Source organism: Phyllostomus discolor, chromosome 2 (assembly GCF_004126475.2).
Source record: "Phyllostomus discolor isolate MPI-MPIP mPhyDis1 chromosome 2, mPhyDis1.pri.v3, whole genome shotgun sequence".
Classification (NCBI taxonomy): Eukaryota; Metazoa; Chordata; class Mammalia; order Chiroptera; family Phyllostomidae; genus Phyllostomus; species Phyllostomus discolor.
This window is the reverse complement of record NC_040904.2, coordinates 64,862,265-64,889,294: the sequence shown is the minus strand read 5'-3', so window position 1 is coordinate 64,889,294 and position 27,030 is coordinate 64,862,265. Positions and strand designations below refer to the sequence as shown.

Sequence of the window (27,030 nt, the reverse complement as noted above, 5' to 3'; positions counted from 1 at the left end):
TGATAAACCACCCACATCACAAATAAGAGCCAGGTTTTTCCTACAGTATCAGAGGTATATTTCAACAATTAAAAGAGGAATAGTTTGGGCCACGTGTTCTTCATAGCTTTTCCCTTAGTTGTGCTTCCTTTATTCCTTATATTTATATATGTACAATGCTTTTACATTTTTCTTAGTGCTTTTATAAATGTTACATGCTCACCACCAGAAACGAGTGACACAAATAAGTGAGTTCTTATATTTTTATTTTATAAATGAGAAAGTAGAGATGCTTTCTGAGTGTTATGTGGTCCATATTCACACAGTAAGAAAAAACAATTTAAAGTGTCGCAGCTTTTGTGGAAATTACTATTTCCGGGGCCTTGAATCCAACTCTGTTGAAGTCCTTACCCAAGGTCAAGAAAGCCATTATTGACTCTCAAGGCAACAGACTTAAAAATGTATTGTGGAAACAGAGCTGATTTATTGAAGGACATTGTGAGGGCTTTCCATCCCATGTCCATATACATCTTTTGGGGGAAAATTTCTGCTCTCTTAGTGTGGACAGCCTTGGTAGGACTATCAACCAACATGGTTTGTCTCCTATAGCAACAACTAAGACAGGAGGGCTCTTAGCATGGTGGTAGACATATGATATAAACTAAGGAAATTACATCCTTTATCTGAGATCTAAACCTTGAGCTAAGTGAGCCACAATTTGCTGCTGTTAATAACAACCAAAGATTCTCAAGCATCTTACAGTGAGATGTGCCCAAATTTAATTTTAGGAAAATGTATTTTGATGACTTGCAAACATATTTGAACCATCTCCCTTCAATGTAAAATGCAAATATTTGGGTTTGGTTTACATTTGTTTATGCTGAACAAATGACTTGTGTGTAAAGAAAATTATGAAAACAGCTCATTTTCAAATTAAACTTATAGTCTATTTAAAAAGTACTGCTGTATAAAAAGACTTAGTTATTGACACTCACATTGTGCTATATATACATGTATATATTATATGTAATTATAATGCAAATGATTTTTGAAAGATTTGAGTTTGCTTTTATATATATATATATATATTTTAAAGATTTTATTTATTTATTTTTAGAGAGGGAAGGGAGGAGAAAGAGAGAGAAACATCAATGTGCGGTTGCTGGGGGCTGTGGCCTGCAACCCAGGCATGTGCCCTGACTGGGAATTGAACCTGCGGCGCTTGCTTTTATATTTTTAATAAAAAATAGTGATAGTTAACAGAAGTGCTTGTAATATATATTGAACAAAATATAAAATTTCTTTTAAAAGGGTGAGAAATTCACTCAAGCAATTCTGAAATTAAATTTTCTTCATTACTATATTTATTTTAAATTAGTTTCATCACCATGCACAAATTAAGAAATCTTATGATATGCTTAGATAGATATAAGGCAGTTTAATCCTAAATTTGAGCCTTACAAAACATACTCTTGATTATAAGAATAAAACAAACTCCATAATATTGAACTCAATTGAACTGAATTAAAAAGGGAATAATCAATTCACTTCCACCTCCTAAAGAATGCTTTCTATCACTGATTTAAGTGATTTTGTATTCAAATGTAGATGAAGTAGTTAATATAATGCACAGATATATATAAATGTCACTCAGGAGATTAATGAATTCAAAAAGAAGTAAGTACTATTGTGAATCATATTTTGCTTACAATTACTCACAAGATAACTTTTAAAACTTGGTGGCAATCAACATATACAGAATATTTTATGAAGGATTAACAGAAGATCTTATGTATTCCATGGCTTATAACATGCAGATATTTTTATATGTATATTGCTTGAGACTCCATATATCTTGAATGAAATAAGCCTAAGATAAATCACTTTAATTATTCAGAGCAATTGTGAGACTCATTATAAATAAATGACAGTATAAATGACATATAAGGTTATTTTAAAAAGTCATCTATTTTATTAAGCTAGTTTAAATTCATAACAGATGTTCAAAAATTTGTGGATTCTATAATGTACCTAATTCTACCAATAGGTAAGAAGAGCAAATAGCTCATTTTAGAGGGAAAAAAAAGAACATTAACATTTTCAGATTGAAAGGGTTCTATCTCTTGAGGAAAAGTCACTTAGTAAATGTTACCCTAATTATGTGAAAGAATTAACTCTTTATAGTATATAATACACTGTAATCATTTACTAAGAACCTGTAGTTTAAAAAAAACTTGATAAAAAAAAACAAATGGGATATCATTAACATGAAAAATTAAGCAAATGAGGTCATGGAATTAGCTAGAAATGTGCAGATAAAGTCATCAGTCATACAATGTACATGTTATGGTTGGAAATTAGAGGGTGTCTACTCTAAACTCTACATTTTAGAGGTGAGGGTCCTTTATGATAGGTGTATGTTTCAGTTCAGTAAAATGTGTTTTCCCCACATGCACTACATAATCCCAACATTATAGTTGTTAGTTTGGCTGATATATCTTAAGTGTATAATAAAATTCATACCATAAAAAGTTATCAATATAAAAGACTGTATTTGGGGGAGAAATTAAATCTGAAGAATAATGTCTAATATTAACATTCTTGTTTAGTATGGTATCAGCACCTTACTTTAAATATCATTTAATAGATAATACATCTTATTACATGATATTTTGTAAAGATTGTTCAAAAATAAGAAGGCACATCAGTGGAATCCTAATATGAAAATTCTCCAAAATCATTTATATTTTAGTTAGACTAATTTTTTAGTGTCAATACCAATACCATATAAGTGACTTCCTGTGTGCTGCTGAAGTATGGCTCAAGGCATATCAAATATATCTGTTCTTTATTGAACAGTGTTTATTAAAATTGCACCATTTTTTAGTAAATATATCCTTGTACACCTAGTACATAAAGGGTGACAGTGATTTTTATCCCCACACGCAAGCATGATTTCATTAGGATAAACCAGATTGTCATTTGAAAGACAAATGCCTGATAGCAAGTTGTGATTCAGTATTTCTTTATGGTTGTTAGGAACACAGGTCATATGCTGGTGACAAACAAATATTTCTCCTTACTGTGATGAGACCAACCTGAGAGACTGCCACTCCTCTCTGAGCTGTTGTGAGAGCTGGTGGTGCTGAAATCCTGTGACTGGTTGTGTGGCATTCTATTAGACAATCCCTCAGCCAATCGGTAGTCAGGGATGTAAAGTAAGGCTAAGGGTTAAAGGGCAGAGGTCATAGTGGTATTATGTGATTAGTTCATAGCACAAGCCCATGCAGAACATGCAGTTAGCAACTCAGAAGCAGATGTTGGAGGACAGTGGAGGAATGTTTTGTCTATCCTGCCTAATGAAAGTCAAGATGGATTACTGATCACGCTATTGAAAAAAGAGCTAAAAGGATGAAACTGATTGGTGTTGGTGTTAGGTAGTAGAAACGGTGGTGGTGGCAGTGGTGGTGGCAGTGGTGGGGTGGTGGTGGTGACAGGAATTGTGCACAGTACTGAATACATGCTGATATATGCTTTTAGTTTAGAAAGTGAACCTGGTAATGAATCACTAAGCTGAACAAGTACTAATTTCTATCTCATGCATAAATGATATGGAAATAAATCCTGAGGAAATAAGAACCTGACTCACCATTGTTACCTTTGTTCTGATCGGGAAGAGAATAACCAAATCCCATCAGATCTGTTTTTTGCTGAATTGAGCTTTTCCATTGTGTGTCAGGCAGATCGACAGCCAATTCATGTATGCTGTTGGAATGCAAGATCTGTGTCGTGGCATATGGAGTAGCCTGTGTTATTTGGCTGGAACTGTTGTAAGTGGTTTTGGTTGTGAAGTCAATGCTGCTATAAATGGCTCCATCTGAGAGCATTGTTGCTGTTTTATCCCCTTGGCCTGGAACTGGTGGCAGCACATCTGCAGTGAACATAGGAAAATGAAACAATTTAATGATGCACAGGAAGCCCAAAACTATCAGGATTGAAGATGAAAAATATATGTGTCATCCCGCACGTTTGCATTTTAGCTGAGATGGGTTTCATGAGCCAATGAAGGGTAGATGATGTACAACCTTCGCCAAGCTATCAGCTTCAGTGACAGGCAGGCCTGCCACTTGTCCTTCACGTCTCACTGCTCACCCCACCTCTTCCCCCTCGTCCCCCATTTCCTTCAACTATGAATGAGAAATTTGGGATATTTCACTACTGAAATACGCTTTCTGTTCATTCTGTTTTAGAATAAATTTGTTTTCTCTTTTCAAAAGCAATCATAACTGTGAATAAAAATTATGAATGAAAATATCCTTTTCCACTTTATCCCAAAGATGTAAAATATAACTGCTGAATAGATGCAAAAAATTTCAAAAGTACACTATTGAACATTTTTTTTTTAAGTTTCAACTTGCTGTTTCTCTGCTTTGCTTTCACAGCTCCCGAAATGGAGTGTGACTTATGGTAGCATTTTTTTTCCTTGAGTAACAAAGGAAAATTTTCATGAATAAGTCATTTTTACAAGACAGTAAGATTTAATTATATAAAAAGCAATTTGAATGATCAGAGTTTAATTTATGCTACCAACTCTGAGAAATAAGGATTGTAGTTTTAAGTTGTAATACAGCAAGAGTGAAATTAAACTTTAGGAGTTAACACTGAATATCAACCAGTCCACTTATCACTTATTATTTTGGTGTGCTGAATTATCTCTATATGATGACTTATAATTCAGAACTACCATGTCTCTCCTGAGCTCTTATTTTCCTTTTTTAGAAAAACGGTACTAAAACCTAAGAAAAAATCCCCAAACTAAATAATACTATTTTAATTATGTAGAGTTAAAATTGAATATAATTTCAATATTTCTTAATAACCTATATTCTAAAAGACACATTTTATAGGATTTGAGGTCACCAACCAATTTGATATCTTTATTACAGAACATTTTCAACTGGTATAGCACTGTAATATTACGGAATAAGTGATAATTTTTTATCTTAGTACCAAAACCAATTTATTATCATAAGGAAGAAGTTTAAGTAAGAACTTAGTCAAAATATCCTGAAACTTTTAGATTCAATGATAGCCAATAGCACTTGAAATAATTCTTACAAAAATATTGATTTTGTTTTTGCATTTTTGTAAAAGTTAAAATTTGTATTTTTTACAACAGGAACAAGATGTTTATAATGTATTTTGTACACTGTATAATTTAGGTCTTTCTGAAGGTTTTGAAGTTTGAAATTCCAACTTGTTTTACCATAAAATGGATATGTACTTTATTGAAGTAAATATTATAAATGCATATCAGTGAGATTGTTAAACATATTAAAATTTATAATATTTCCCCACATTGTATAAGGAAATAAAATCATTTTTTTTAATTTCAGAATTTCTCAACTACTTTCTTGTCTTTCTTGCTTTGAGCTACAAACTAATTTGAAAATTTGATGATAAAACAGCATATTTAATTCCCAAGTGTCACTATCTTTTTTATTCTAAAAACTTTTAATATTTTATAATATATAAAAATTGTGGAAATAAATTTTCACTCTGGGGAAGTACTTCCACAATGTCTTTCACTGATGAATATTAACTGGCATGGGACCCAATGTTCCAACTCCATGATCTTGAGGTTCTCCAAAGCTTTTAGATTTAAAATGTGAGCCACTTCAACAACAAGTTTTTGAAGTGGTTGTGTGGCCAAATGTTTAAAAGTGAGGAAAACAGTCATCCAAGGATTGAACCCTACACAATGTTATGCTGCAACAACTAGAGCTCTAAAATAGAATCTCTCTTTCTCTGCTGAAGAAAATTAGCCTGCAAGTCTAAGTGATTCTGTATTGATTTTTGGGCTGCATATTTACATCAAATATTATTTGATCATTCTTCAATTTTCAAAAAATAAAATTAATTATATTCCAATATTGAAATCTTGGAGGCTTATGCACAAATATTTGAGTGTGTGGGAGCATCCATTAGCATCAGATACTTTGAAATCTATGCCAGCCTTCCTCTTAACAGCCTGGACTAAACAGGCTCTGCCATCTTTAGCAGAACTTCCCATTTTCCACTTCACACAGTCCGCACCTACTCATCCTTAGTGCTTTAGATTGGCTGAAGGCACGTGTGAACCATTTAAGTTTGAAACCTGTAATTAACAGGAGCCCTTCCTTCCAGTTGAAGTCACTTATGAGTTATTCTGCAGATTTTTAATACCTTAGTTAAACATGCATTTTTTTCTGGCCTACTATAATTAATTACTTGTATAAATATGGTTATAATAGAAATGTTTATGTGTGAACTCTGCCTTTAGAATTGCAGAGCAGTGTATATAAAAGAACCTTGGCTTTAGAATCTGGAAGGACTGTATTCTACACTCAGACCACAAGTTAATCATCTTGAAAACTTAGTTCCTTGACCTTTAAAATTGAAATATGATTATCTGTGTCAAACATTTACTGTGCGAAGGAAATGAAAAAAACTACAAAAATTCCTAATACTATTTCTGGTACATGGTAAATGTTTAAAATGCCCATCAAAGTGAAAATAGATACAGTAAACCCTGAAAAAAACTCTGTCTTAGCCTTGTTGTTCATCTGTGAAATATGTCATATCATGAAAATGGGGAGGGAATAGAAGAAAAACTGGGAAAATCAACAAATGAACCCTTTGGCTAAATTAGACTGAGAAAATTTAGATGTTAGTGTAGCCTGCTAGAAATTGAAAAAGAGCTCATTTGTTCCCTTATTAGGTATTTATTCCTTGATATAAAAATGGAATGGTGTGTTATTCCAATACAAACACAAAAAGTAAAAGAGGAAGCTCTTCCTTGACTGATAAAAAGCTTTGGGAATAGAGTTTTTTTTTTTGACGCAGGTCAAGAGAAGTTTTCTGCCTTTTTGGTGAGGAGATACTCAGATACAGAACTCACTCATGGCAGAGTGATAACCTGCAAGGCTCTGAGTTTGGTCACCTAGGGAGGACAGCCACTTTCAGAGGCTATGGGCATGGGAGATCCTAAACAAAGTATATGTAAGCTGAGACATGCTACAATTTACTTTCTAGTCTTCCATTTAATCCAATGATGTATATTGGCCACTCACTATATGTCAAGTATTGTGCTAAACCCATATCTGAGGCATATAGTCATCCATTTAATCTTCATCACACACCTAAGAGGTGGGGATGGATATTTTTCTTCATTTTATTTGGGAAGTGGGAGTGAATTTACCTTCTTATAGTTGGTATTGAATGCATACCCATACAATACTTAGTGACTCTACTATTTACAAAACTTAAAATTATACTCAAACAGTATTTGCATTCCACTCTTAAAGAGAAAAGGCCAGTATCCATGATTATTCTTCTAATGTATTTATATACTCATACATGTGAAATCTGCCAATGAAGTTTATAATACACTTAGAATAGCCCTAGGTCTCCTGCAGTAATTCTGCATAGAAGTATAGAAATACTCCAGTGGATTCATCCAAACTCTCTTGGATTACAGTACTACTTTCCTAATTAATCACCCCAAATTTTCACTGTAATTCCATTCTCCACACAGTAACAGGCTGCATGGTGTAAGGCAGTACTTGGATCCCAGCATTGTCCTCTTAAAAATCTATGAATGGCTTCTGATTACCCTTGGCAGAAATTTTAAAGTCTTTCTGTGGCTTAGAAGGCATTCTATTCTGTCTCTCAGTGTGTTTAATCCCTTTGCTACTTTGCAGTTTTTATTCAAGTCATTAGGAAATTTATTCATTTTTCAAATAGGTCAATATTTCTCTTATCACACTTTTGATTTATTCCTAAGTCTTCAGATGATCAATTTAAGTAACACTCCATTCACAGAACTGTCTAATTTCCACTGGGCAGCTCTTTTATGTGGTGTATTGACAAGGCAGCTCAAGTCCATTTACTGTCTGCACAATCTTCTGCCAATGGAAAGCTCATAAATATGGGCCAAGCTAAGCACAGGGACCAGAGACTTTTCTAGACACACCTTTCTCTAAACCCATCATTCTCCTATTGACTGGATGGAAAGATGGAGGGGCTGAAGTAGTAATTATTTACAGTATATCCAATTCTGTCTCTCTATAAAGGCGGATGAAGAGGACCCTGGCACAAAATTTTGGGCACTTTAGCATATCAGCTACTTAGCACCAAATGCCTTGCATTTGGGTACCAGTTAACAATTGTAGAACTACAAAAAGTTCTTTCCCAACATGTTACATTTAAGTGTATACTCATTATATGTATATTATATGAAAATAAAGAATGTCTCTCTTTATATTGATATTATATTTTTACCATCCATCAGGTACACAGAACATGCTCAGTAAATACATGCTGGATGAATTAGAAAAGTGAAATGGCTAGACCAAAATCATAAGCCCCATTTAGCAGCATAATCCTTAATTTTAGTACTCTTGTATTAATAGCCTTAAAAAAATGTATTATGAATATTTATCTTCCTGACTAGTAATGACTTCCTTAAAAGCTTAGTTTTAGTCAAGGTAACATACGACAATGGTTTTATAACAAAAATTCAGCAAAAGTACTGTGCTGTTAGTACATGTGCTTCTCTAATTTTAATGATGAAAACTATTTTTTTAGTATATCTTTTTAAAAAAATCTAGGAAAGCCAAGGAAACAAATAACAAATAATAAAATTTTGAAAATCTTAACATACCTCCACGCCCAAAATTCCCAATCTCATTTGGGCCACTATTGCTGTTGTTTACTGGCAAGCTCGTGGCTGGCCAGGAATCAGCGAGCCATGGATAATTGGGATCCCCAGCATTCAGAAGACCTGGACGACTAAAACAGAAATTAAAAGGAAATCAACATGTGGAACTCAGAGACAGACTTGGACACTTGTCCAGGCACTAAAATGAATTTTAAAATTTAAGATTTTAATTTGCTTCCAGTTAAAATGTGTAGGCTCTCTAGAATTAAGGAACTCTAGCAGTTCCTTAGGTTACCTATAGATTAACCTTGTCATTGGAAGCAGAAGAGTCCTGCCTGGGATTTTTCTGGCACCCAAATGAATTCAGTCATCTGCCCTGAATCTGGTAGGAATCAGTATTGTAGCAGGATTTCAAAACAAGGTTTTGAAACAAGGTTTTGATGATGAATTGGTACCTCAAGGGAACAACTGCTCAGAGTGGCTGCTCAGTATCAGCCGTTCCCAAGATTTGGGGCTATTGTATTCTTGATTCCTGCAACTCCCATATTTATTTGTCCACTGGAGGCTCTAACCCCTGTTATGAGAATTCTTACTTGATTTAGGGCAAAGAACTTGAGGGAAATTAATGAACAGTATTTGTACTATTCCATCAATAGCACATTTCTAGGTTCTCTCAATGGCAAAACATCAGGGGTACAATTCAGTTTTTTCTAAGGTAATAAATTATCCACTGTGATCTCGTCCAGCATGTGCACAGTCTTGAAAACTTTCTTCACACCATAGTTAATAAATAATTTACATTTTTAATATTAAAGATGGGGATTCTAATTCCTTTATAGATTATGAAATTATTCATGAAGAAATAGCAGTATCTACAATCATTGTACTTTTTTGTTTTTTGGATAGACAGTTTCTGGTACAATCCCTAAGAGAAACACAAGTTTCTATGGAAACTGCAGTAAAAAAATCCAACTACTTTTTTGCTACATCCACTAATTTTCATTAGACCTAATCTCTTTGTGATAAAATATTGATTAAATGGGAGATTGGAAGTTATTACCAGAGCCTAATTACAATCTCCATACTGGCAAAGGGAAAATAGATAAGGATATATGGGTATGTTATCAGCTTTTATCAATTTCAATTGAGTATCCAAAGTTGTGGAATCCAGTCCTATCAATCTACAGCCTATTCATCATTCATGAATCATTTACTTTGTGATCGATTATGTGTAATTGTTCACTCACAGCAATTTAGTGAGAGCCAATAAGGAGTCTTAAACAACAGCAACTTCATTTGCTAATGTCTAATTAATGCAATAAACATTGGCTAACAAATGAACATGTTCGTTGTGATATTTAGTACTAATTTCTTCAGGGGCATGTGGGAGATATGAAACATCTGGACTTGATTCCTCTAAAGTGCACAAGAGATAGATCATTAAAACTGTGGTAAGCCATTTAATTCCTCCTAGAATTCTCAGACTTCTAAGTGACCATTTATTACAATAAAGCCTCTTACTACAGAGTTTCCCAATCCTGATTACAAATAGTAATAATAAAAAATCTCCTTAGCATACCTTCCATTGCTCATTAGTCCTCCATCCCCTCTTTGAAATGTAACTGTAAGACAAAGAGAAAGACATACACACACAAGTAGTCAATATTAATTACAATTAATAACAACTACATATTGCCCTTAGTTTACAGCTGAGGCCTCTGGGGATTTTAACAAAATATAATTAATGTAATTGCACAGGGAGTAAAAAAGAATGACTTGGTCCATGGCAAAGCCATCACTTGCTCCAAGTTTAATAAGACATTTTAAAATTCTTCAAGCTAAACGTATGGCTAAGTCTAAGGGGCAATTTGTTTTTGGATGTCAAATGTCACAAATATTACAACTGATGTACATAGTGGTATCGGAAAATTGACAATTAATAATAGGGAATTATGAAATCATGACTTTTCATCTTAATATGTGGGTTTCCTAATTAGAAGAAATATGTAAAATGCAAATAACAGAAATTAAAACAAGATAGTTGAAACAGGTAATATCATCCTTCCAATGGTGCTGCCTGATGACATATTCCTCCACATCACAGATCCTTTTAGGGGCACTGATAAGCACTGTGACTTGAACAGCTATAATCACAACAGACATGGACTGTATTTAATAGAGAATGATGTGTTTAGTGCTTTGTTGCATCATCCAACTCTCACAACAGTAAAATTTTCAAATAATTGATACTGAATGTATTCCAATTGTATGTAGTAATTACAAGACTCAAGTTTTTTACAAAATTGTAGAACTTATTAGCAGCCCCAACAAGTAGCCAGCAGAGCCACAGCTGGGCAGGTCCCTCCCTCCAGTTAAAAGATTCCATTCCACAAAACAGCATGAAAGTGGGTTTCAAGTATCAGCCAAAGAATATAAATATCCATTCAGGTTCACCATCACTTGTGCATAATCCTATATATGAGTTGTGAGAAAGGTATCATGGTGTACTCTAGAAAGGTTGTAGGCAGCAAATTATAGTTAACATTATTTAATATTTTTGCAGGGAAATGTGAATATACATGATTAATGTGAAAAAGCTTACAAATAATTCCACATTACTTTGGATAAAATGACTTAACTGGAAAATCATGAAAAAATTGCTGTTTAGAAATTTATGGACTGCAAAACTGCAATTATGACCAAAATTAGTATGGATCAGTTAAACCAATGACTGGGAATAAAGGGGAAAATACAATTTCAGATGAGAACCCAAAATATCTTACTTTTAGAAGGTATTGATTTTTTTTACTATGGTTTATCTTTTTTTTAATCTAGTGAGTAAAGATAAAAATAAATAAAAATTTATGAATTGATTCATACTTTAAGTAAACCGAGGACTTATTGTTACTTAAAGTATATACATAGTGAATGCTTTTCAATTTGAATAATCTCTCCATAATTCATCTGTTCCTCAAGTTTCCTTTATCAAATATGATCACTCTATAACTTGTAAATTTCCAGAAACAGTTCCCCAGGGCTAATGCTAGCTCTCTCATGACATCATAAGGTGATAGGATCATACTTCCAAGGCTCCATCAGAACTTTCATGAGACACTACTTCATTAGACAGTTTCAGGAATATCTGCTGGCACCTGAATTATACTGCCTTACTAATTTTTGAGGTAACATCTTAAATGCATTATAAAACAATCTTGACATAATTTTTGCATCTGCCCAGAATGGGCTATGGTTATAGCTCCTGGGAAAAAATCAAGGAATACTGATCACTACTCTGCTCTCTGATGGCTCACTTAAGTGCTGGGAATCAGGAAGCAGCAGCATGTCCACCTCACAACAGGTCCCTTTAATAAATGCATTTAACATAAAATAATTAATCTAAAACAATTAACGAAAAAATTAAGCATGGGAGGTGTTACATAAAGGCTTGACTAGGGAAATAAAACAAAACAAAATGTGAAAACAGTACACTTAATTAGCTTTCCATCTGATGTGACTTTCTAGTTGTATGGTTTTTAATGGACTACTCTGTGATTGTTTTACTCTGCTAAAAGAGTTAAGATAATGTTGTGAATATGCAAATAAACAGGCACTGATGGGCTATACCTTAAAATGTGCTGTTGGGAGATATGTAGGGAGAAGCTAAATATTCCTCCCTAATTTATATGCTCTTTTCGCCCCCAAAGTCCTGTTACTGTTAGAGCAATAAATACATTACGGAAAAGACAACTGAAGAGGCAAAAAACGGAGTTACACTTGACTTACACATCTAATGGTAAATTATTCATGATATACATCTCTGCATACCAACTACATGAAAGCAAAAATACACAGAATATTGTGTAAATATATGACTAACTCAAAATGGCCTATAGATATGAGAATCTTCCATTTTTCATATTTCTATCAGAACAAAAAAAAGACCCTTATCAATAAAATTGCTTAGTTGTCTTTTTAAAGCAAGGGAAAAAAGAGCACATCTTTTCAAGATTCCCTTTTTAACCCATGTTTCAAGACTTTTAATTCGTTCTATTTTGAATAACAAATGAAAAGTAACAGAATTCTCATAGATCATGACATTAAAAGCAGACTAGAAATGAGAATGAACGATTAGAACTCCTAAAATGGAAGTCATATTTTGTGTTCTGATCAGAATTGTTTTTTGGGGGGGTTTTTGGTGCAAGGAGAGAGAAACAAAAAGAAATGCCTCAGCAAATTGGAAGCTGTTTTGAGGTAGCTATCATTTCAAAGGTGTTCTGAACTACCTTGAAGTTAAAAGCAATGAGGGTGAGGAGAGTAAAGGTGATTGGACAATCTTGTTCTAGTCATGACTTTGATACTTACCAGTAATTGTGCGTTTATCAGGGATAACGAGGTAAGTGTGAACCTTTATCAGGAGTTTCGGCTAGCCTCTAAAATTGAGAACTCTGAGGGAGCCATGTGTAGAAGTTTTTAACTAAAACTCACTAAATAACTCCACGGTTTCTAAAAAGTTCTTCAGATACCACAATCTTACTTTTTTTAGAACTGCATTAAATATTTTGAATTTATTGCAATATTTATAAAGGATATATGGTAAAAAAGATTTTGCAAGTTTCTATCATACACAAAGTACCTGTACTATTATCTGACGGGATTAATCCTAATCTCATGCCTGCTAGAAGTGAAGGGGAAGGAACACATAACTATGCAGTAAATTGACATTTTGAGGTAAGGATGCTTTCAGAACGGCTATCTCTAGTAAGCCACATTTTCATACTCCAAATGGAAACTTTAATGTTGCCAGCCAAGCTTCATTCCCTTTCCTGATAAGCTATTTCTCAAATATGAATGTATATTAATCCTCTTTTAATAAGCATTAACTCAGCCCAGGTAATCAGACTATATACTTTCCATCCAATCTCTCAGCTGCCTTTGCATAGTTTTCAAACACTTTATATCTCAGAAACAGTTTTAAAAGCTGTGCTTGAATTATTTAACATTTTATAATTTGCTCACTCATTCAATTCTTTGTATTTACTGAGTTTTATAAAATCTGTTATCTTGAGAGGTAATATTCATAAAATAAAATCACCCCTTTAAAAATAAAAATGTATTTACTTTCATTAAAAATCCAATCCTTTGAAACTGTGAATACAAAAGTGAACAAAATTGGAGAAGAGCCAGGTAGCCATGTGGATTATTATATGGATAAGTAAAATATATAGATATGGATAATATGTTTTATATATATCATATATAACTGTCTAGAACCTCTATGAAAGCTACAATACATGGCCTTTATTCTAACTTATGTTGTTCATTTTTCTATTTACAAACACTGTTATACACATGATCAAACATTTATTCTAGATTCAAAAATAACCTAATAATTTCTGTATTTTATGCCAAAAATCTCTTTACAATTTTACTTCACCCTACAATGACTTAGGTGGTAAATTATTCTAGCAGACAGGGATGTCACATGCAGTGACAAGGAGACTGTTAGTGCTCAGTGAAGATTAAGACAAACAACACTGCATGCTGCTCTAGAAAAATATAAAGTAATTCCATACAGACTGAGGATATGATATCTGAGGATACCTTTCAAATCTACCTGCCCTTCTTTGTGCCATGTGCAAGTCTATGGTGCATGTTTGTTTCTAAAGATTTTAAATAACAGATAAAGAGGGAAAAAAAATGAATAGAACATTAGTGTGTCATGCTGCCCTGGGGAGAGCTCTCATTTCCTACTCAAGAAGTTTGGCCAAATTCTCCTCACAGGACATTTCAATGTGTAAGTTTACATTTGATCCTTTATAGCTGTTTTTACAATCCAAAGTGTCAATCCACTAGTGTTCTATGATAAATGTGTTAAATCTCTGACATACAAAAAAATATCAATACCGAGTGACAGGATTTTCCCCCTTTCTTCTAAGCATTCAAATACGATTTTTCACATGACAGGGAGTCAAACACTAGCCACAAAGTCAATGACTAAGTTTTTGCCTACAGAGGGCGAGTGACTTTCTGTGAGGGTTAGAATTTCCAAACTGAAAGATTATTTTTGTATCCCCATACTAGTTAAAATCTTTTCTGTTCTACCTCTCTAGTGGTTAAGGAGAGCCTTGGAATGGAGTAGGAAAAGGGCAGTGCTGAAATCAAATTTTACCTGCTTTACAATTCTACTTAGGATTAGTCTAGCTTTATTAAAGTACATGTTTCTTAATATATGTAAAGAATCAGATATTTAAGGATTGTATAGTCCAATATCACACTTGGAGTTTGAAATAAATGAAGTGTTTTATATTATAAATTAAGTAACTATCCCAAAGTAAATTTTTCGTTTAGTGGGAAAAAATTATTTTGTTATGGTGAATCAACAATAAAAGTTTGAGACTGCATACACATTATAATGTAACAAAAAAGTAGAAATATTAGGTTTTTCACTTTGCAAGAAAATCATATTTTCTTACTTGTGAAATGTATGGTTCCCAGAGAAATTTTTATAAAAACCAAAATATAAACAAAATAGTAAAAACAGAATTTATTCAATATAATTTTTATAATATGCTTCAGAAGAAATAACCTTCAATGAAATCTCTGAAATCTCTGTCTCTGAAAATGGATCATTAGCTCATGCACGAAGTATCAGAAATTTAAACCTATGATAAATACATATTCCATTAATCATTCCTATTTAAAATCCTCATATCCTCCACATTGCATAAGGACAAGAATAGGGAAATTTTAACAGGTGGAGGATAGGATATTTTTGGAGGGAAATATGTAGAAAATATCGACAAGTCAGATATACCATGCTAGGCACCTGTGGTTTCAATTTTCATTTTCTTCTCACCTACAAGAAAGGAACAGCAGTTGCTGGAAGGCAAATTGCTAGTTGAAGGTGAATCTAGTCTGAGAAGTCAGCCATCTATCAATTAAGTATAAAGGTTTTGAAAGCCTGCTCTCTGGCTTGGCCTTATTCCAAAGTATTTGAAGGGCATACACCTTCTGAGTTAGCAGTTCGTCTGCAAACAGATGGATATCAATCACTATGAGAGATGATAATAGAAAATGTACTATCTTATGAAGTTCAAAGACCAACAGTAATTTTCTAATTAAATATGTAGATTTTGCCAAAAAAAAAAAAAAGAGAAAAGAAATCCACTCCCCCAAAAAACTGTTGTTACAAAAAGAAGGGAACAATGTCTGAGATCATTTTACTGAAAGTAGAAACCTACTAATTATTAGAGCTTTGTTATTTATGAGGTGTGAGTGAATGAAGAAGTATGGAGAGTAAAAATGCATCACTGAGAATGTGGGTATCTTAGAACTCTGCACTGAAGTGACTTGTAACTGAAGTGCCTAGTCAATATGTTATTATTTTTCCTAAAGTCAGGCAAAATGATAAACACAAAACTGTCCTCAAACTAAACCTGTTCTTCTTCATGTTGTATAAGATTTATATGAATGTGTCATAGAGACAGAATGTAACATGGTGAGTGATTAAACAGATCAGTTTTAGTACCATCACGAAATGAATGTGCAGGACTGCACTGCAAATCAAGAAGGCATTCAAGTATCCTCAAGGTTCAAGAGTCTGACACTTAGCAGTTATTGCCCCACACCCCTTTCTTGGAAGACACCCTCATTGATGTGGTGATACAGCCCTTGGATGACAAAGCAGAAGGAAGAATGCATCTTAACCCATAGGAACGAGAATGACAGAAAGACAACATATCACAAAGCATGGAAACCCTGTTCCAATGCATACACTAAGTAATCCTTTCTCTAGTCCTGAGAATTTATTCTATGGGGTAATTAATAAACTTTATTTTCATAAGATATGGACATGAGCCACAATATTATGATCAAATGATCATATTTAAATGCTGTCAAATAACAAGACAACCAAGTGGGTGCTATTTTTCCCATTTTGCAGTATTTACACATTCTCAGCAGATTAGAAGCCTATAAGCTACAGCAGCTTATAAAGTTAATAAGCATTGAATCCTCTGTCAAAATCAGTTATTAAGATATTTATGCTTCTTACCAACGGTATAGAAGGTTGAATAAAATATCTTAAGAATTCTAAAGTGTTCACAGGAGTATGTTAAATTAAAACTGTTTGCTTATAAACTCTAGAAAGTGGAAAATGCTGTGAGGGAATTTTTTGATTGTTTTTAGATAAAATACTTAAAATGAATTGTAATTAAAATTGCTATTGAACAAGTTTCAGCATTTAGTTCACTCTTTCAATCACTGATTTCATAATTCTCTCTGTTTTTCTGCTCCTTGGAAATATTTGAAAGGCCATAATTTTTGACATCCTTGAAATTCTGCTTTGAATTCTAAGGCAAAACAACTTTTGCAAACAAGTAGAACATCTAGGTATTTGTTTTCCTTCTTCTGCTTCTTTTCTTTCTTTTTCTTCCTTCTAAAATGCTGATTGGTCACACTGAAAAATACATCTGTTTAAGTGATTAGTAAACCCTTAATTCATGCATTATCCATCCAATTAATTCTGCTGAGAATTTTTGCTTGTTTTTATTTTCCATCTGCAACATTCCCTATTGTAACCTGCATCTTAAAATGCTTAATGCTGCATTTCAAATTTTTCCTGAGCACTTCTCAAACAATGGCTTCATAGCATGCAAAGTCTGTGTCTGTGTTTGTGTGTTTTGAAGAACTAGTTGAGAATAATGGTTAAGCATTTATCAATGTGCACTCTTGTTATGCTTCATTGGAGATTCAAGGAAAAAGATGGCCATTTGGTCATAATGTGATGTGGTGAAGAGCAATGCATTAAAGCATGTCATTTATAATTGCATTTTACAGAAGGGATGTTTAAAACAAGTCAAAAAGATTCATTCACTCACTCTTCTGTTATTCCATTCCATTCCTTCTCCTTCATTTCAAAACATTCCTAAAGATAAGAAGATTTCTTAGCTGGAAATAGTCTCTTACCAGCATAATTACTGAGTCCCTTTCTCTTCTTTCTTCGCCAATACAACCAGATGCTAAAACCCATCAAAATTACCCAGCAGGCACCACCAATACCAGCTATAAAGGCTGGTTGCTTCACAACATCCGTGATTTGCTCAGTTATACTGTTATTGTTTTCTGTAATGACAACTTCATTACGTCCACCTATGGAAGAAACAATAGTTTTAGTAAATGTTAATGTATACAGAATATACATGGTGCTCCAAAGGCACAGAAAATTAGAAAATTTCTTTGAAAGCAAGCAACACAGCTTGTGTCCTGAACCTGTTACAATTATTAATAAGCACATTTTTTAAGTAACAGAAAAAGAATCAAATTATGAGTTTGGAATGTGACTAAGAACACTGCTCCCTTATGTTTGGGTTTACTCTTATAAATAGATTCAGAACAGCTTCTTGGTGTACTGAGGTTGTATACAGAAGGCTGTATACTGAGGCTGTATACTAATTCAGTATACAGAATTAGTATACTGATTGTACTAATAAGTGAGGCTAAAATAATTGCTAGGGATTTAAATAAAAACAACTTTAGTTTCAAAATTATTTTAATATATCCTCATTAAAATTAAAAGAAATTGCAATGCGTCATTCAGCACAAGGCATTTGCAAATTGTCCTTCCTCTACAACACAGCCCAAAGTCAACTGTTCATGATTCAAAAACACATAACTTAACACTGTCCTTAATATCATACCAAGGGACTTATTTTGATTAGGCCATTTAATTTTGGGAAATATATTAAAACTAATGTGTAAAACAATGACAATCACGTAAATATCTTTTCATAAAGTTTAGTATCTGTATTTTAAATATCATAAAAAGATAAAACTTGCATATCACCTTAAAATATTTAAAATTAATTTGAAAATCAACTTGTAATTTGAATTCAACAGGCAACTTTACATTTAATTCAAAGGTCTACATAATTAAAACACATTTAAACCTGGACTGAGATTATTCTAGAAGTAGTCATTTTCTTTGATAATTTAAACCTGATGGAAGCATAACATCATTGAATTTAGAATTCACAGAATCATAATACTAATGAAAAGCAAAATGATTTCTAGTGTCAATATTATATCTCATTAGTGACTAATCAAAGACTATTTAAATATATTGTAATCCAGATATAAATGGCAAATTTCAGCATATCTCATCAAAAATATATAATATTAATTGTTTTAGATATCATGGCACTGAAATATATTAGAAAGAGCATGGACTTTGAGGCTCTGTGAGTGAATACCATCTCTGCCATTTACTAGCTAAGTAAGTGGTAATCTTACACAGGGTAGTTCATCTTTCTGAGTACCAGTTTTTGTTAGTTGGCAACAGTGCTGTCTATTTGGAAGGATTGTTTGAGATAATGCATATAAAGAGGTTAATAGGAACACAGTAGTTTGTGAACTCAAAATTATGCCCCATTTAGGCTTAAGGGTTAAGAGCCACTTCGGTAACTTCAGGGATGTAAGTTGTAAATTGTCTAGATGTGAGAGTCCTGCAAACCACAGGACGCATTATTTACTACAGTTTATCTTTTCTTTCAGAGCAGAAAAGTAGCGTACGTTTCTCAGAATTGCTTATATTTGAGATTGGCGAAGTGACTGAATAGCGGCCAATCGAGCATGGGCACAGGTGATTCATACTACCTCCACACTTGACCTATACACTGCTGTGACAATACTTGGAGGACATCGACCCCCTTAGAAACAGTAAAACCATTGATTGGAAATTCTGAAGATTCCTGAATAACTGTAGAGTAGAAACTCCATCTTCCATTTTGCTAACCCATTTTAGGCTGGGCTATAAAAAAAGAAACTTGTCTTTTGCTAAGCTAATAAGAATGCAGGCTTATTTGTTATAGCTGCTATCATTCTTAAACATACTTATACTGCATTTCTGAAGTATCTTTTGAGTTTTATTTCAAATTTTAAAATCGTGATTCACTTTTGTAGCAAACCTGGTTCATTTTTCCCAATTTGTTTTCCTTTAATTATTTTACATATAAGCATAGTCAAATGTATTTAAAATGATCTCATATTTTCTTTCCTTTTTTTAAAGATATTTATTTATTTTAGAGAGGGGGGAAGGGTGGGAGAAAGAGAGGGAGAGAAACATCAATGCATGGTTGCCTCTTACATGCCCCCTACTGGGGTCCTGGCCCACAACCCAGGCACGTGCCCTGACTGGGAATCAAACTGGTGACACTTTGGTTTGCAGGCTGGCACTCAATCCACTGAGCCACACCAGCCAGGACAAAATGACCTCATATTTTCAATATGAGACATATTTGAAGATTTTTTGAAGCTACTGCTAGTTACTACAGAAAAAAAAAAACTTACAGAACAAAGAGAAAAGAAAATTTCTCCCTCCTTTGTGTAAAAGGTCCATAAAATACCATATTTAATATAGTTCAATATTTATGTTACCCCAGATGTATTACTATTTATTATGCTATTTTTGAAACAACATTGTTAGTTGGACTAATTAGAGCATAGATAAGATTGTTGTGTGTGACCTATAATGCTCTATTGTTCTTTCAGACACAAAAATATAATGAAATATAATGTCTTCTTCCCATTGGAGAGTAATGAAGAACAAAAATAATTTATTTCACTAAAAATTAATTAGATACATCAGATTCAGTTGTACCTATTACAGTGAATGTTTGTACCTATTCCACATATTATTACTAACTGTGTTAGGTAAGCATGAAATGGCCAGATGATTAAAAAGTAATAGCTATGTTATTAAGCAAATTACTAAAAAACTTACATCAATATAAATTTGTTACATGACATATTGTTTGACATTTATATATGAAAATGCATTTGCTGGCATTTGTGTGTCTGCAAGTGCAACAATATAAAACTACAGTCACTTCGATGCAAAAGTCATCTTACTAGTGGAAGCTACAGACAAAAGAACAACTTTATTTTTAAGCCTGTGTAAGGCTGTTTATTATGTCTACACAATATTTTAATTAATGGTCTCTTAATGGAACTTTCTGGAATAAAAATTAAACTGAGAAGGAATAGATGAAACAGTACATGGTCTGGCATAAGACAAATCTGAATTTATCAGCTATAAATTACATTAAATGCCAATACATGATTTAATTAAAGTGAAGGGAAATGAGGTAGAGCTTGAGTCACTTCAAGTGCTGTTTCCAGTGCTGAATAGACAATAGGGAAAACACAGACTGAGTCAGAAAAGGAGAGTAGACATCACTATATCACTTTTAAACTAAGGAATAACAGTTGTGTAAATAATATAATCAGACAAGGTGTTAAGGTAGATGTGCAGGGGCAATTAAGGAAACAAAGCCTTTTTCAGTACAAGAGTAAATATTAAAAAGAAATAAATCTCTTGGTGACAAATACACTTTTCCAGGTTGAATTTTGCTTACTGTGGGTGTGGGTATGTGTTTATTTCAAATGTTACAATATTCTGTTTTCTATGATTACAACTTGGGTATTGCATATTTTAACTACCTGAGTAGAAGATAAGAATATCATGTAGTAGATTATTTTATTTCCTAGAAAGATTTGAAAACCACTGCATGATTCAATGAACTATAAATTAAAAGGCACGCATTATTCATTTGAAAACTTAGTCTTTTTAAAATAATGCAAGAGTTAAGCAAAGCTTTCCATTTGCTTTAAAATAATCTAAATTAACTTTATTATTACTATTAATAATAATTTTCAAAAAGATCTTATTTATTTATTTTCAGAAAGAGGGGAAGGGAGGGAAAAGAGAGAGAGAAACATCAATGTGTGGCTGCCTCTCATGTGGCCCCCACTGGGGATCTGGCCTACAAACCAGGCATGTGCCCTGACTGGTAATCAAACTGGCAACACTTTGGTTTGCAGCCCACGCTTAATCCACTGAGCTACACCAGCTGGGGCAACTTAATTATTTTTAAGTTACTATACAATTGTTCCTTTCTTAACTGACATGTCACAAGCTTGGTAAAATGGTAGTATAATAAATCCCCCCAAATTTTGAGGACAACAGGTAGTTACTATAAACCACCACCACTACCACCACCACTAATGACAATAGCAACAAAACTTTCCCATGTTTCAGAATTACATTTGTAACTAAAATTATAAAAAATAAAATATAAAAGGAAAACATAGATACTTGGCAAGCTTTCTTATTTTTAGTTAAAAATTATTGCCCTGGCTGGGGTAGCTCAGTGGATTCAGTGTAGGCCTGCAAAACATAAGAATCTCTGGTTCAATTCCCAGTCATGGCATGTGCCTGGGTTATGGACCAGGTCCCCAGTAGGGGGCACGAGAGAGACAACCACACATTGATGTTTCACTCCCTCTCTCTCCTTTCCTTCCATCCTCTCTAAAAACAAATAAAATCTTTGAAAAAAATTATGTTCAAGCTATTTCATATGTATGCTAGAGAGACAGCGAAAAAAACAAACTCTCTTTAGTTATCTAGGAGCTCTTATAGAAAACTGCATCTTTTACACATTTCATATATAGTCTTTAAGTGAAAAATTAACAGCTTATTTCTAAATACTATAAATGGAATATATATGTCAGTTACATTCTTTTTGGTGTACCTGTGTTTCTTTCTTATTCTAATTTATTTTTAAAAATCTCAGAAGGGCAAGAATGCAGGTTTCCCTCAGGTTAAGAAATTAATTCAGTCTGCATAACTAATTAAGAAAGGGTAGGCAATTTAGAAGAGAGTTAATACTATAACTTTTTTCTTTAATGTTTTCACTATATAGAAAAATAAAAAACTGGAGAATTAAAAAAAATTACCATTACAACTGAATGTTAAATTTCTTTAGACACAGTAAATACTTTATAATAAAAAAACAATCTCCAGAAATTGTCAGTATGCTCTATGTGCATCATTTCAGAAAATAAACTGAAAACTACTGGAATAGCACATTTGCTTGTAAGAAACACTACCCAAGCTAAGTGTTTTAAAAATGCAGAAACTCTCAGAAGAATATTTTTAAAAAGTTGAATATTTGATAAGCAAATAAGAACAGGGAGAAATGAAGATATTGCCTCTTGAAAGATGGGAACCACACAAGGGGAAATCTGCACTTATGAGGCTCCTTTCTCTATGAGACATTTCAGTCCATGCAGGGTGAGGCAGCTAGAATGCAAACTTCAATCTTATTGATATGACGTGTCAGATGACAGGGTTCAGAGCTTCCAGAGTGACTGACAATTGAAGGACAAACCAGGTGAAAGAGGAGGCCACAGGAGAGTGATGATCTGGTACCTCTACATAAAGGCCCCCTCAATCCTAGGATGAACTCTAAACTGTGTGTGCAGAAAGATGATTCCAAGGATCTGGTGAAAACCAAAGACTAGAAGACTGAAACAGCTGAACAGACTTTTTCAGCTTTTGTCCACTGCAAGAGAAGATTGTGTTTGAAGTTTTAATTTCATCAATATAGGGGACTAGATAAACATGTTAGGTTTTTCATTGAAACCTCAACAGGACCATGACTTAGGAAGAAAGGTCAAACTGAGGTTTTGGCCTAAGAATAAAGTCAAAAGATGAATAGTTTCATGCTAACGAAATGTAAAAACCATGCCATCATAAGATCATGTTGATCAGCCAGTAACAAAACTACTACTAAAACAAAATTAACAGTCTTCAGAAGTTTACAAATTTTTATATTATGACATCTGCAATGTCCAGTGTACATTAAGAAATTATTTGGTATAAAAACAAGCAAAATGATAGCAACAAAACACTAGAACAAGATACTAAAAGTCAACAGAAAAAGAAATCACTAGAAATGGACCATATGATGATACAGGTATAGAAATTAGGGGACCAGGACTTTGTAGCAGCTATTATAACATGCTCATGAACTTAAATGAACAGAGTCATAATACATAAGTATAAGGGGAGATTTCAGAAGGAGGAGGAAAATTTAAAGATAACATATCGACTTCAACTCTGTGGACTGTCCTTGTATTTTGTGGATGGTTTCTTTGGCTGTGTAAAAAAAAATTTTTTTTGTTTCCTTTGCCTGAGGAGATAAATCAGAAAAAATATTGCTATGAGCAATGTCTGAGATTTTACTGCTTATGTTTTCTTCTAGGATTTTTATGGTTTTGGATCTAACATTTAAGTCTTTAATCCATTTTGAATTTACTCTTGTGTGAGGCATAAGAAGATGATCTAATTTTATTTTCTGCACGTGTCTGTTCTGTAAAGATACCAAGATACATTACTGGTATCTTGAAGGAGTTACACTGAATCTATAGATTGCTTTGGGTGGTATGGTCATTTTAATGATGCTAATTCTTCCTATCCATGAATACAGTATGTGCTTCCATTCATTTGTATCTTCTTCAATTTCTTTCTTCAGTGCCTTATAATTTTCCAAGTACAGGTCTTTTACATCCTTGGTTAGATTTATTCTTAGCCATTTTATTCTTTGTGAAGCAATTGTGAATGGGACTGTTATCTTAATTTTCCTTTCTGATAGTTCATTTTTGGCATACAAAAATGCAATGTTCACCGATTCATTTGATAAGGGGTTAATATCCAAAATATATAAAGAACTCATAAAAGTCAACACCAAAAATGAAACAAAACAAAACAACAAACAATTCAATAAAAAATGGTCACAGGACCTGAACAGACACTTCCCCAAAGAGGACATAAAAATGGCCAGTGGAAATATAAATAGATGCTCAGTATCACTAATAGTCAGAGAGATTCAAATTAAAGCGACATCACCTTATACCAGTCAGACTAGGTACTATCAATAAATCAACAAAGAGAAAGTAGTGGTGAGAATGTGGAGAAAGGGGAAGCATTCCTCACTGTTGGTGGGAATGTGGATCAGAACAGCCACTATGGAAAGCAGTATGGAGATAAATCAAAGATATTAATAATGGAACTGTCTTTTGATCCAGTGATCCCACTTCTGGGAATACATCCAAAGGGACCCAAAACACTAATTCAAAAGAACATAAGCACCCATATGTTCATTTCAGCATTGCTTACAATTACTGAAACATGGAAGAAGGCCAAGTGTCCACCATTAGATGAGTGGATACAACAGCTAGGGGACATTTATACAATGGAATACTACTTGGCCATTAAAAAAAGGATAAATTTGCCCTTTGTGACAGTATGGACAGACCTGGAGAACATTATGCTAAAGTGAAATAAGCCATTTGGAGAAAGACAAACACCATACGATTTCACTCAATGCAGAATCTAATGAACAAACTGACTAACAAGCAAAACAGAGACAGACTCATACACAGAGAGCAGGCTGACAGTTATGAGGGGTTTTCGCAGGTGAAGGGATTGAGCAAAAATGAAAAAGGGGGTCATGGACAGCAGTGTGGTGATTGCAGTGGGGAGTGGGTATAAGGAGAATAAATGTTAATGGGAAAATACAATAAAAAAGAAGAAGAAATAAAAAATAAAAGATAACAAATGGAAATAATAGAACAGAAAAGTGTATTGTATGAAATAAATAATTCACTGGATACCTCCACTTCTGCTCATGAAATAAGTATGAACATGAAATCACATGGTTACCAAGTAGAAAATGAGGCAAAATATGTGAAACAAAAAGGCAGGATTGTGAGAAAAGGGAAATAACAAGGTTAATCTTACCACATTATCATTTTCTATCTGAAGACAGTTTAAAGCACAACCAATAATAATGCTTTAGTTTACACGTTGGCATTTATTACATGTATATAAGTAAATGGCATAACAACAGCAAACAATGGAAGAAAGGAAAACACAATTATATTTTCTAAGACCCTTATAAGCAAATCCTGGATGAACTATTAAAGAGGTGTACCCAGTAATCCAATAATGGACATAAAATATAATATTAAAGTTTTTAAAAGAGATTTTATATATTTTTAGATAGAGGAGAAGGGGAGGAGAAAGAGTGAGAGAAACATCATTGTGTGGTTGCCTTTCACGCGCCCCCTACTAGGGACCTGGCCTGCAACCCAGGCATGTGCCCAGACTGGGGATTGAACCAGTAACCCTTTCATTCACAGGCCTGTGCTCAACCCACTGAGCTACACCAGCCAGGGCTATTAAAGGTTTTTAATTCATCTGAAGAAATCTGGAAGTTAGGTACATACAAAGTTTGACAGAAAATAAATAGTGAGATAATAATTGTAAACTCAAACCCAGTAAATGAACCACCTTAAAGATAATAGTCTAAAGGCAAAGATTGTCATATTGGATAAGAAAGAAGAGCTAACAATATATATATTGTTATGCACACATTAAATACAGAGAACAAAGGTTAAAATGAAAGGATAAAAAAAAAAACCAAACCAAGTAAACATAAGATGATGTGGCTATACTAATATCAGAGAACATAGATTTCAGGTGGAGAAGGTTGGGGGGATAAATGGTGATGGATGGAGACTTGACTTGGGGTGGTAAAAGCACAATAAATACAGTATACAGAGGATGTGCTCTGGAATTTTGCACCTGAAATTTGTATGATTTTATTAACTAGTGTCACCTGAATAAATTCAATAAAAATAAAATAAAATAAATAAAATAAATAAAATGCCATATGCATACAATACACATTTTTAAACTGTGGTGGAATTAAATTATGAATCAGTAATTAAAAGCTACCTGGAAAATCTTAAAACATTAGGAAATTTATCAATGCACCTCTAAATAATTTCTGCATAACAACAGAAATCCTTAAGGAAAGTAGACAGCATTTTCAATGATACAATAAATAAAAACATAACTCATCAAAAGTTATATCAAAGTTATTAAGCAAAAGTTATTAAGGCAACACAAAATATCAGAAGTTACAAGATTCAGTTGAAAAAGTGCTTAGAGGGAAATTGATCACTTTGGAGGAAAATTTATTACTTTAAATATTCATATTAGAAAGAAGAAAAGTCCAAATAATTGATTTAAGTTTCTATCTTAAGAAGCAACATAAAAGTAAGTAGAACAAAAAGCAGAAATAGATTAATTAGAAAACAAATAAATAAAACTAACAAAATCAAAAGTTTGTGCCTTGAGAAGAATATTAATATTTACACATCCTTGTCCAGACTGATTAAAATTAGAGAGAGATGAGGCGGTTAGAAAAACAAAAAAAAGCAGAAGAAAGAAAAAGAGTAAACATAATAGTCTTCAATATATAAGAATAAAGGAGGTGGTATTATTACACACCTTACAAACATTTCAATTAAAAAGAATATAAATAAGGATATGTTGAAGGTAAGCATGCACTAACAGATTTAAATACTTAGGTGGATAAGGCAGATTCATCAGTGAGCACAACCCAAAAATCCATTTACCACAACCAATGCAGAAGAAATAA

General features: G+C 33.3%; 1 protein-coding gene across 18 annotated transcripts in view; it reads right to left on the bottom strand.

The window, feature by feature from the left end:
- The window catches only part of ROBO2 (roundabout guidance receptor 2), a 1,287,372-nt gene that overhangs the window by 41,757 nt on the left and 1,218,585 nt on the right, over positions 1-27,030 (bottom strand). For 11 of the 18 annotated variants that reach the window (XM_036017926.1, XM_036017927.1, XM_036017925.1 and 8 more), the window contains 5 exons: positions 17,648-17,830; positions 10,260-10,302; positions 8,684-8,811; positions 3,629-3,910; positions 3,078-3,203 (listed from right to left, as the gene is read on the bottom strand). In XM_036017926.1, the coding sequence (XP_035873819.1) occupies positions 3,078-3,203; positions 3,629-3,910; positions 8,684-8,811; positions 10,260-10,302; positions 17,648-17,830 (762 nt within the window). The remainder of the gene's footprint in view (positions 1-3,077; positions 3,204-3,628; positions 3,911-8,683; positions 8,812-10,259; positions 10,303-17,647; positions 17,831-27,030) is intronic. The other 7 variants (XM_036017928.1, XM_036017934.1, XM_036017935.1 and 4 more) reach the window with 1 other exon arrangement.